This window comes from Anabrus simplex, chromosome 1 (genome assembly GCF_040414725.1).
Source record: "Anabrus simplex isolate iqAnaSimp1 chromosome 1, ASM4041472v1, whole genome shotgun sequence".
Lineage (NCBI taxonomy): Eukaryota > Metazoa > Arthropoda > Insecta > Orthoptera > Tettigoniidae > Anabrus > Anabrus simplex.
The window spans coordinates 662058895-662072644 of NC_090265.1; the positions used below are offsets into that span (position 1 = coordinate 662058895).

Consider the following 13750-nt stretch of genomic DNA (forward strand, 5'->3'; position numbering starts at 1 on the left):
CTAATTCCATCTGTCTCATTTGTTTTCATTTCTTTTCTTCTTAGGTTAACACAGTTTTTAGATTCAATTATGTTTTGCATTAACCCCTGTTTTCACTGAATTTTATCGCAGCAAGTTGTTTATTGCTCCATATGATGATGTAAATATTGTATATTGTGCTGTTTTTATTTCCGTCATGTCTCTTTTGTTTTTTTCATTTGTTCCTTCATTATGTTTTTTGGCACATTTTTAGCTTATATTATGTAAATTTCTTCAAACGCCCCCCTCCTTTTTTCACTGAAGATGGCTCAGACGAGTCGAAACATGTTTGAATTTGATTACTCCATCTAATGATAGAATTATATGATGCATTGAATTAGGAGGATACACTTAATTTTTCCTTTGTAAAGTGAAAGCCATCAATACGGAATGATTCTAATATCTTGTATTGGAATTCGTTTGACAGCCAGCCGCCTTATTTCCGCGCGTTTCATATTGGCGTGAATACATAAAAATGTATACATATTAGTAAAGCATCTTTTTGTTTCATAGATGTGAGGGATAACGATTACATAAAGTACCGGTATCGAAAATATCACTTTCTTCAAACACTTGTTTGCCGCGAGATGCCATGTTTAAGAGCACATTGAGTAACAACATCTGCTAATTAACTGTGCAAATCTTTACAAATGTTCCACCTCTGTAATACCATAAATCGTATTTATTGATAAGACTACATTAAAAGATATTAGTGATACATGTTTCGGCCCGCTTTCAAGACTTCTTCAGTCACAAACAAAATCATTAAAAAATATGACAAGGGCACTGTGAAACCATTAGATAAAAAGTCTATGGATCTTTAACACTTGTGAAATGAAGACCTACAACCTGTTTTTCAGTCATTGACCAAGTCAGGGATGGAATGAATGTAGCCCCCATATTGCGGCGAGGATAGGAATTGTGCCGGCTGCCGAAGGCTAGACACTCCTTGGCCGAAGCCTGTCGCACTCCTCTGGGGCAATGACTAATGACTGACAGATGAAATGAAATGATAGTGAAGAGTGTTGCTAGAATGAAAGATGACAGGGAAAGCCAGAGTACCCGGAGAAAAACCTGTCCCGCCTCTGTTTTGTCCAGCGCAAATCTCACATGGAGTGACCGAGATTTGAACACGGGACCCAGCGGTAAGAGGCCGACGCGTTGCCGCCTGAGCCACGCAGGCTACCTTTATCAGGCGTAACATCTGCTAATGCACACTCGTCGAAAATATTGTAAATTCTCTGACTTAGACAGATAATAGTGCCATCTGCTAAAATACTCTCGTAACTAATGCATGAAAGAACACAATGTAGCCGCCAGAATGCGTACATAGCTTGTTCTCGATATTTAGTGAATTGTAAAACCTTACTACGGGCTATGCTCGAAGCGCGGCGTATACGTAATTTTGCCCGTTGTAGACTGGAATGAGTTAATACTAAATACGAACTCTCTTCCCCATCCCATTCCAGCTAATAACGAAAAAAGGCTCTTAGTTCGTAAACGATCGTCCGTAGAAGATATATTCACGGGGAACTTGTGTTGTTGAGTGGGTTTCGTCCCTTAAGAGGCCACGGCTTGTCCGTGGTCTAACAGCTCTCTACTCTGACCGGCCAACCGAGCAGAAGAAAGGTGGCTACGGCTCTACCGTGGTTCTACGCCTCTGCATTCGGGAGACGGGGCAGGGGCACAGGGCTGGACTTCACGCCTGGCCCCACCCGTCGGCTGTCCTGAGAATGGTTTTCCGTGGTTTTGCATTTCCTGCACTAAGGCGAATGCTGGGACAGTTCGTAGTATAGGTCACGGCCACCCACCCCCTCACCTTCACCGCACATCTTCACCGTAACAAATCTCCCGGCCTGAGAGACGACGTAACCGTCTAAGAGGCCCGCCTCCCCCTTCATGGGAGGAATGAAAACGTTTAGTAGTAGTAGTAGTAGTAGTAGTAGTGTTTTAGGGACATACTAGGCATCCAAGGATTACTCCCCCCACATATTTGGGAAGAGTCTGTATATTTTTATACCAACACATACAGGCTGATCCACTATTATATCCCTATTTTTATTTCACTATTATTCTGTCAATAACAATGTTACAAGTTTGATTTCAATTCTATTACGTACTATTGTCATTGTCATTTCAATTTCAACGTAAGCACCAGCATTAGCAGCACACCGCTGCAGACGGGGCCCAACGTTCCTGACAGACCATTGCAACATGTCGTTTGGTACCCGCGCACACTCTTCCCTAATGACTGCTTCCAAAGTGTCCAACTCACACGGTTTTCTGGCATACACCTTCTCTTTCAAATACCCTCAGAGGAAAAAATCCAATGGGGTCAAGATGAGGTCAAGTCTGGACTTCTCGGTGGCCACTCAACATTTCCGCGAGGTCCAATAACGCGGCCCGGAAAAGCATTGTCAAGCCATTCTCGCGAAATCAATGAAAAATGGGGAGATGCCCCATCTTGCATAAAGTGCACATTGTCCACTCCGTCCCAGGTTGAAGCAAGGGGATAAACAAAAGTTTGTAGCATGCTGAAACGGTCCGTCAGGAACGTTGGGCCCCGACTGCAACGGTGTGCTGCTAATGCTGGTGCCTACGTTGAAATATGAAATGGCAAGGACCATGGTACATAACAGAATTGAAAGTAACCTTGTAACATAGTTAAAGATAGAATGATAGTGAAATAAAAATAGGGATATAATAGTGGATCACCCTGTATAATCCACTATCACGTTGCGAATCAAAAGTAGGAGATGATTCAGACAGTTTGCCCCAAGTAAAGGAGAATCGAACACACGTTCAGTTTAATTAATTCTATTGTGTCATTGTGATACCGAACAGGCCAATCGGTATACAAGTTTAACATGCTTGCCTCAACACGTCCTATTGTGTAGCGGAGAGTATTGAATCCCAGCAGGTGCTCTAGATAATACTGTGTGATGTGACCGCGCTCCGGGGTACCACGTAATTAGTTCAATATGTTCAAACTCGGCATCTATTATTAACCTATACACATACAAAATCACCCATGATGCGCATAGAGATAAAATACTGGGAGCCATTGTTTATATCTGAAAAACTGTGCTGGATTAGAACTTCTTCCACTCACTTTCCTCAAATTTATGTCTTGTCACATTTGGCCGATGTAAATTTTAGCTACAAAGTGAAAGTCTAGTAATTGTTGGATTTATTTATTTATTTATTTATTTATTTATTTATTTATTTATTTATTTATTTATTTATTTATTTATTTATTTATTTATTTATTTATTTATTTATTTATTGCTGGTCCCATGATGTAGGAGTAGCGTACGTGGTTTCGATTCGCAGCAAGGTCAGGGAATTTTACCTGGACTTGAGGGCTGCATCGAGGTGTACTCAGCCTACTGATTACAATTGATGAGCTATCTGACAGTGAGATAGCGGCCCCGGTCTAAAAACCAAGATTAACGGCCGAGGGGATTCGTCGTGCCGACCACACGACACCTCGTATTCTGCAGGCCTTGGGACTGAGCAGCGGTCGCTTGGTAGGCCTAGACCCTTACGGGCTGTTGTGCCATGGGATTTGTTTTCTATTTATTTACTAGCAAATGTACCCGTGCTTCGCTACGCTATTCTACAATGTATATGGATATCGTAGTAAATTGCTGTACATGAAGTGAATAAAAAAATTTAATTGCATGTCTCTTGGCGTTATCCGAGAAAAAGCATAGGGAGGTCCGCATACGTTGTTTCCAATCTAAAGTGCGAGTTGCAAAGTTGTGATGATAACGACAGGTCCACTTGTCTGTCAAAATTCACTATGCGTAACGTCAGTCACATTTTGATGGGTAAATTTATAATCGGGGGCACCTATACCTAATGATAAAGAGAATCAGGTAAAAGAGTTTTAAAAAATGTACACTCCCTTGCCTTCTGCTAGTCAAATCAGGAAGGGAATTATACATTACAATGGTACACAGGCATTGGAGAACTACCCCATTCCTATTGCTAGTTAAGGTGGATGTGAGGAGTACTGATTACAACAGCAGACGCCCTCCTGCTGAGAGTCACTATTGATTTGTAAAGTATTAATTACAATGTAAGACACACCCCTTTCTAGATCGCTACAAATCGACTAAAATTAATAAATGTAGATCGACATACGGAAGTATATGCATGTTCACCTTCATTTACAGAATAACTGCTGCTAAACGGTGCATTCATATTGAAAAACGGATTGTATAAAAAGACGATTCTGGCCTCGTTTAGCTATCTAAATGGCTGGCCAATGATATTTTCTCGTATCTCATCTATTTAAAGGCAAGATTATTTTAGAACCGTTGAATAGGGTGAAATTTGTGTAAGATTTTCACACAGTGAATTACTTTCAGATACTTATGCGACAGCTTCAAACATAGAATTTGGCTGGGTGGGCCAATATTCGTGTAGAATTTGATAATCCCATCTTTCCTACAAGTGAATCAAACCATCAATTATACGTGTACAAAGTGCACAATTTAGGTAAATCCAGAAATAGAGCCAAATTTAACATAAGGGATAGAGATACAACAAAAAGTCATAGGATCAAAGTTGTACATCACTCTAAATTGAACAGAGATTGTGCCATCCGTTTTGTGATACGACTTACCGTTTGGCCACCAAATACCTCGAAAGGAAAGTCTGCACCGTCATTAAAATTGCCTCCATAAATCGATATTTTTTGGGGGCAAAAAATTATTTTTTAAACATCTCGTAAATCATCCAACGATTACAGGCCAAAAGCTATAATTTTTCCAAACTTTTATTTTCTAACTCGTCTGGGAGATTGTGGTGCCATCTTGATATTGGGAAGGGGGTTAAAAATTAGGACTTTCAGGAAACTTTTAAGCCCATGAAACGTATAGGTCATCCTTCAGGATAAATATCACGGACTGTGTTCTTATGCAGATTTGAAACTCCCAACGTGTCCCTCTTAGAGAATTTTGAGAATTTTAGATTTTTCTAGGGATCCTGAAGTCATCAGGTTGTCTGGTACCAAGTTATAATTTTCTAGGATGCCTAGAATGGTCTCACATATTCACGCCTGTTTTCATTTTTATGCCTTAATTTATATATGTATAGTACAGTATATATAGATCGCGCCGAACTAACTTCTATTTATTTATTTATTAATATGGATTATATATTTCACCCGCTTCCGAAGTGGTTCTAGGGGCCTCTTACTCCCACAGTGTGTTATCCAGGTAGTAAGTCATACTTGAAAGTCATACTGGGACATACCCACGTCTATTACCTTGGGCATATTTGACAAATTTTTTTCACCCTTTCTCACCCTCTACAGGGGGTTAAACTTTGAGTTTTAAAAAACCGGGAGTGTTACTATTCATCTCAGCGGCCCCAAAAACTATGGCTTCGACACTATTTTCGATTATTTTTAAATCTGAATCCCCCTCAACCCCACCAGAAAGGGGGATGAACTTGGACTTGTAAAATATCCGGAGTCTCACCATTCATCTCAGCGACCCCGACAACTATGGATTCAACTTTATTTTCGTTTATTTTTATATATCACTCTCCAATTGCCACCCACCACGAATGGGACTGAACTTTAAAAAATTCCGGAGTGCCATTATTCATCTCAGCGACTCCCAAAAGTATGGATTCGACACTACTTTCGATGATCTTTATATCTCAGCTCCCTCGCCCCCCCCCCACCCCGCCCCTAAGGGTTCCTAGGGTGTCCTACCCCCACGTGGTTTGTCTCCTGATACTAAAATTTTGAAGTGAACAATTCACCTCGGCGAAATCGAAAACTATGTATTCGACACTATTTTCGATTAATTTTATATATCAATCCCCCCTCGCCCCCGATCCCAAAGGGGGAAAAACTTGGACTTGTAAAATAACCGGAGTCTCACTATTCATCTCAGCGACCCCGACAACTATGGATTCGACACTATTTTCGATTATTTTTATGTATCATTCTCCCATCTCCCCCACCACGATGGGGACTGAAATTGGACTTAAAAAATTCCGGAGTGTCACTATTCATATCAGCCACCCAAAAAAATATGGATTCGACACTACATTCGACGATTTGTATATCTCAGCCACTCGCCCCCCACCCCTAATGTTTCCTGGGGTGTATTACCGCCACGTGTTTTGTCTCCTGATACTAAAATTCCGGAGTGGCACTATTCATCTCAGCGACCCTGAAGACTACGTATTCGACTGTATTTTCTATTATTTCTATATATCAATCCCCCCCCCCCCCCCAAACGAAGAGGGCTGAACTTGGACATTAAAAAATTTCGGAGTGTTGCTATTCATTTCAGGGAGCCCGAAAAGTATTGATTGGACACTACTTTCGATTATATATATGTCTCACCCCCTCGCCCCCCCCCGCCCCTAAGCGTTCCTCGGGTATTCTACCCCCACGCGTTTTTGTCTCCTGATACAAAAAATCCGAAGCGTACCATTCACCTCGGCGACCCCGAAAACTATGTATTCGACACTATTTTCGATTAATATATATCACTCCCTCCTCGCCCCCCACCCCAACGGGGGATAAACTTAGACCTATAAAATATCCGGAGTCTCACCATTCATCTCAGCAACCCCGGCAACTATGGATTCAACACTCTTTTCGATTAGTTTTATATATCACTCTCCCATCGTCCCCTACCACGAAGGGGGCTGAACTTGGACTAAAAAAAAAAAAAAAATCCGGAGTGTGACTATTCATCTAAGCGACCACGAAAAGTATGGATTCAACACTACTTTTGATGATTTTTGTATCTGAGCCCCTTTGCCCCCCTGCCCCTAAGGTTTCTTGGGGTGTATTACCCCCACGTGGTTTGTCTTCTGATACTAAAAATCCGGAATGTCATTATTCATCCCAGCGACCCCGAAAAGGATGGATTCGTCACTATTTCCTGTTACTTTGATATATCAATCCCCCCTCATCCCCCACCCAAAAGCCGGCTGAATTTGGACTTGGAAAAATTCCGGATTATCAATATTCATCTCAGCGATTCCGAAAACGATGGATTCGACTCTATTTTCATATATTTTGATATGTGACCCCCCTCGCCGCCCGCTCCCCGCCCCTAAGTGTACATGGGATGTCTTACCCCACGCGGTTTGGACTTAAAATATTCCGGAGTGTCAGTATTCATCTCAGCGACCATGAACAGTATGGATTCGACACTATTGTCGAATATTTTATGTCACCCCCTCTCCCCCCATGTCCCTATGGGTACGTGGGTTGTCCTACCCCACACGGTTTGTCAAAAGAAATCCGGAGTGTTACTATTCATCTCAGCGACCCCGAAAAGGATCGATTCGACACTATTTTGGATTATTTTGATATCGCACTCCCCTTTGCCCCCCACCCCAAAGGGGGCTGAATTTGGCCTTTAAAAATTCCGGAGTGTGAGTATTCATATCAGGGACCCCGAAAAGTACGGATTGGACACTATTTTTTAATATTTTTAAATTTCACCCCCTCGCCCCCCCGACCCTAAGGGTACTTCGGGTGTCTTACCCCAACGCGGGTTGTCAAAAAATCCGGAGTGTCACTATTCATCTCAGCGACCCCTAAAAGAATGGATTCGACATTGTTTTCTATTATTTTGATATATCACTCCCCTCTCGCCCCCCAAGAAAAAGGGGTCTGAATTTGGACTTGTAAAAATTCCGGAGTATCACTATCCATCTCAGCGAATCCGAAAACGATTTATTCGACACTATTTTCGTATATTTTTATATGTGACCCCCTCGCCACCCCGCCCCTAAGGGTACTTCGGGTGTCTTACCCCCACGCGGTTTGTCAAAAAAACCGGAGTGTCACTATTCATCTCAGCAACCCCGAAAAGGATGGATTCGACATTATTTTATATTATTTGGATACATCACTCCCCCTTGCCCCCCACCCAAAAGGGGGCTGAATTTGGACTTGGAAAAATTCCGGAGTATCACTATTCATCTCAGCGACCCCGAAAAGTATGGATTCGACACCATTTTCGAATATTTTTAAATATCGCCCCCCACGCCCCTCCGCCCCTAAGGGTACTTGGGGTGTCTTAACCCCACGCGGTTTGTCTCCTGATACTAAGTAGTAAGTGTACCAAGTTTGGTTTAAATCGCTGCAGTGGTTTAGGAGGAGATGTATTACATACATACATACATACAATGACATTTATTTATATATATAATATAGATATAGATTTATTTATGTTTCGGCTCCTTGGCTAAATGATGAACGTACAGGTCTTCGCTTCATAGGGTCCTGGATTCGAATCCCGGGCGGATCAAGGATTTTAACTTTGTATGATTGATTTCTGTAGCTCGGGGACTAAATATTTTTCTCTTCGTCTGAATACATTTTATTTATTTCTGTACAACATATGACACTGCCAATCACCGCAGAAAGACGCAACCACTGGGAGCCAACCGAAAATTTGTGCAACGAAATATTGTAACTTAGCAACCATGCAGGCTGTGCCTTATGGCTGCCGGTCATCTGAAATTAGTAATCGTTGACAGATGGCCATGACCGAAAGACGTACAAGACATATTTATGATCATTTGGTTTTCTCATAGGGAAATTTGACATAATTTTTCTATTATAACTTAGATATCACTACATATCATATCCTGTTCATCTAAATCCACTCACGATTTCTGTTTCAGGTGGAGCTAGTGGATATGCACTACGGTTCTGCCGTGGACGCTGCATACGACGCGCCACTCTTCCAGGATCATCTTCATGAGATTCGCGAGTGCCATCGGGTATCCAGGGGATGCTTCTTCCTGGTGAGTGATTTCTTTTTTACGCTTGTAACAGCACGTTCTGATTCAGTCCGGTGATGAAGGATGGTAACTTCCTCTATTAGTGATATGAAATATATAAGAGGCGTGACTTTTAAGTAACTACCGTTTTGATATTTAAAAAGTAATGCAGTTTTAAACAGTCTTTTTTCTACATGTAAGCCTTTACCTTAAACTAATTCTCAACATACGTTCCAAGCATATTAAGGCACTAGTCATAATATAGTGAAACCAGCTTCTGAATTCCATCCTCATACAAATCTGCCGCCTGATATGCCAGCCATTGCTGTCATCATCATCATCGTGGCGCTGACTTCCAAAATGCTTTTCCAATTGCAGGAACAAGTCGTAGTCACTTGACACCAGGTCAAGACTATACGGAGGATGATCAAATTGTCCCCAACGTGTTCGATTAGCCGTGTGAGGTCCCGTATTGTCATGAAGCAAACGAGTGCCCCTTGTGAGCATGCCATGTGTTTGTTTTGGATTGCGTGAACACAATGTCCGATAATTTAAGCGCCCTGACACAATTTAATAAAGAACACTCTTTGAAATGTAAGGCAACTCATAACTTAATGACGAAATCGTAAAGCGTCTGTTTTCTCTAACCTTTGCATCAACGTTCCGTACCAAGTCTTCAATAATAACAGATGGTCGCCCACCAGGTAAGCTTCTCTTCGCGGTCGGACATTAATACGACCTTTAAATGCTCTAACCCATTTTCGTACCATTCCTTTACTCATAGTGTGTTCTCCATACACTTCACTAATCTGCCGATGAATTTCAACAGCTTTTACGCCCTTTCCATTTAGAAAACGAATCACAGTGCGTACTTCACACTCGGCGGGACCGCTAATTGTCAGAGGCATTTTAAACACGCAAAAACAAACATAAATACGCTTCCATAATAGTGTTTGTGGCTAGCTTACAGATGTACGTACTGAGTGCGCATGCTCAGAACGACGACCATATTTTAAAACGATACTTACTTAAAAAAGCATGCTTTAATTGTGTTCGAATCATTTGCACCCTCCGATAATTTTCAGTTCAATTCCACCATTTAAAGTATAGTAGCTTTATGTTAGTAGGACCGTTTATAATTTCCGACTCGGATAAGAATTAAGCTTGTATTGACGATATAAGAAAGTAATGGAGTCACAAAGGAAGCTAGATACAGTACTTGTAACCCATTGTTTTGATAAAAAATGAGCAACCTTGTCAGGCCTCTAAATAATGAGATCCAAAAATCAGCTTCTCGTAAGTGGATGTGATGAACGTCGTGAGGTTTTCGGTGACATTGGAGAAGAAGAGGATATAACATACCGTGATCAAGAAATGATGATGATGATGATGCTTGTTGTTTAAAAGGGCCTAACATCTAGGTCATCGGCCTCTAATGGCACGGAATGAGACGAAATGTAATGACAATTTAAAAGCCCAAAATCATCCACTGACCAGAATTTTAAAAAACCACGATAACGAAGAATGAATGGGTGGATACGAATTTAAAACAATCAGCGGGTCCGACCGGCAATATCCCACAATCCCAGAAACTGGCGTTAAACAATAGAATTACTGACCAAGGGACTGCTTCTATAGCACAATCCTGAATCGATGATGCTTGTAGTCTAAAGGGGTCCAAAATCCAGGTCATCGGACACTCATAATGGTACTTATCTCTAGGAAAGTAGAACCATGGTATTTGTCATGTTGAGGTACTAATCAAAATCAGCGTAGACTCGCGGTATTCCACACATTACGGTACTACTCACAGGTAATGTAATAAGCACATGTAACACAGACCTATGATGTTTCTCGCATTCCGGCGCCGTATACAAGCAACGCAAACCTATGATGTTCCTCACATAGGTGTGCTAATCACAGGGACTCGTACTATCCCGTGGTGTTCCTCACATAGTGCGTAATGAAATGAAATGGCGTATGGCTTGTAGTGCCGGGAGTGTCCGAGGACATGTTCGGTTCGCCTGGTGAAGGTCTTTCAATTTGACACCCGTAGGCGACCTGCGCGTCGTGATGAGGATAAAATGATGATGAAGACAACACACACACACACACCCAGCCCCTGTGCCAGCGAAATTAACCAGTGATGGTTAAAACTCCCGACCCTGCCTGGAATCAAACCTGGGACCCCTGTGAGCAAAGACCAGCACGCTAACCATTTAGCCATAGAGCCGGACATAGTGCGTAATAATCGTAGGCAAGGCAGACCAATGGTGTAGCTTACCCATTGTGTTGCTCATATAATGTTACTAATCACAGGTACTGTAAAACTCACGCTGATTCACACACTGTCACTACTAATCACAAACCTATTGTGTACCTAACATAGTGGTACTACGCACAAGTAATTACAAGTAGTCTCAAGGTTCTAATTCGATCATCCCTTGGTCGCCCCTTTTAGTCTCCTCTTACGACAGGCAGGGGATACCGTGGGTGTATTCTTCGTCTGCGTCCCCCACTCACAAGGGGATGTGTGTATGGTCCACGAGAGCCATTTAATTTCGCTCCAGTTCGCCGGCAAGCCGGTTAGGACCCCCCTATCCGCCACCTGGGACGCGCCACGTGGGAATATCACCTCTCCTCGTGCTACGCCAACGTAGTAGGTTCGTGATGTGATCAAAAATGAAAAGCGGTAACGTTTCAGTTTATACCTCCATAATACGCATACATATTCAAACGGAAACAGAAGTTTTTTTTTTCCTTGTCGCACCGACATAGATAGGTCTTATGGCGACGATGGGATAGGAAATGCCTAGGAATGGGAAGGGAGCGGCCGTGGCCTAAGTAAGTTACAGCCCCAGCATTTTCCTGGTGTGAAAATGGGAAACCACGGAAAAAGCTCTTCAGGGCTGCCGACAGTGGGGTTCAAACCCACTCCCTCCCAAATGAAGACTCTTAATAAAGAATATTGGCATATCGCATGCATAAGAGCTTCAGAACGCCTCCTCGTCATTTTGACAAGACGCCGCATTTTCAGTAATTGAGCCAGACGTTTCCCACTTTTCAAAATGGGCGTCTCTCTGGGTTGTATTGTTTGGGGTGATGTATTTCTCATTCGGATGCACTTCTACAATTAGTCTCAGACTTGTTCTATGGGATTCAGCTAGGGACATCTGGATAGCCACTCCATTCGTTGCACGTGGTGCTATAACAAGAAACTGGAAGTATCTCCACGCGGTAGCAGAGACCATATTTATTTATTTATTTATTTATTTATTTATTTATTTATTTATTTAAATCGATACAACTAACCTGTGGAATACGATTACATAAGCTACATAGTATCCAACTGTGCAATACGGTTACATAAGCTACCTGCCTCACTTTCTTAGGCTTACACTTTTATTTACATAGAAATCGGCTGTGCAATACGGTTACATAAGCTACCTGCCTCACTTTCCTAGGCTTACACATTTTTATTTACACAGTAACCAACTGTGCAATACGGTTGCATAAGCTAAATGCCTCACTTTCTTAGGCTTACACCATTTTATTTACATAGTAACCAACTGTGCAATACGGTTGCATAAGCTACCTGCCTCACTTTCTTAGGCTTACACCTTTTTATTTACACCGTAACCAACTGTGCAATACGGTTACATAAGCTACCTGCCTCACTTTCTTAGGGTTACACCTTTTTATTTACATAGTAACCAACTGTGCAATACGGTTGCATAAGCTACCTGCCTCACTTTCTTAGGTTTACACATTTTTATTTACACAGTAACCAACTGTGCAATACGGTTGCATAAGCTACCTGCCTCACTTTCTTAGGCTTACACCTTTTTATTTACATAGTAACCAACTGTGCAATACGGTTGCATAAGCTACCTGCCTCACTTTCTTAGGCTTACACCTTTTTATTTACATAGTAACCAACTGTGCAATACGGTTACACAAGCTACCTGCCTCACTTTATTAGACTTACTCCTTTTTACTTACATAGTAACCAACTGTGCAATACGGTTACATAAGCTACTGCCTCACTTTCTTAGGATTGCATCTCTTCATTTAAATAGTAACAAACTTTGTAACACGGTTACATAAGCTACCTGCCTCACTTCCTTAGGCTTACACTTTTTTATTTACAGAGTAACCAAAGGTTTTTCAATCTCACGCTCCTTTGCAGCCGTTCTTCAACCGAGATATCCATCGGTTTAGCACGTTATTTCTCTGAACCATCCCTCAACCCGGCAACATTCTTCTTAAAGATGGTACTTTCCATTATGTCCCATTATGTTTTGTGGTCTTATATAATTTACCCATATGTCTTAGAGCACCTCCTTCAGCCAGCGGGGATGAGATTTCAATTTTTCTCGTAAAGTGGGCAATTTGTGCGCCATTCTCTCCGGGTTTCATTCTCTTCACGTGACCATAAACGGTTAACCTTCCTTTCTTTATAACGGTGGTGATCCTTTAGACACTAGCATGAAGATCCTTGTTTGACCTTAAGTATTATTATTATTATTATTATTATTATTATTATTATTATTATTATTATTATTATTATTATTATTATTATTATTACTCTTCACGAATGCACTGTGTTGCATCTTGCGTTCTGTGGACCACTTCCTACCAGTTTTCTTTTTAGGTTTCTCCACGAATTTGTGCTTGGCTACTATTGTGCCGAAAGCTCCACGATTTTCTATGATGTCGTCCATGATATTTATTTCTTGGAGTTCCACCTTAGTTTCTTCTAGCCAGTTTATTTTGACCTTATTTGAGTTGATTACTTCAAATAATCTTTTGGCGAGTCTGTCGCTGTCCTTTATATAGATATGTCTGTAAAATTCCAGGCGTCTCTTGCGTACGGCATCATTGAGCCTGTCAGTTAATGAATAGAGGTCCGCTGTTCTCCTCTTAATGCACATTCCATTTTCTCTCGTGGGAC

At 41.6% G+C, this 13750-nt stretch overlaps 1 protein-coding gene across 1 annotated transcript in view; it reads left to right on the forward strand.

Moving 5' to 3' along the window:
• LOC136857286 (protein qui-1) overlaps nt 1-13750 on the forward strand; it is a 2256165-nt gene that overhangs the window by 1637813 nt on the left and 604602 nt on the right. Inside the window, exon 6 of the mRNA XM_068225125.1 lies at nt 8698-8820. Within this exon, the coding sequence (XP_068081226.1) occupies nt 8698-8820 (123 nt within the window). The remainder of the gene's footprint in view (nt 1-8697; nt 8821-13750) is intronic.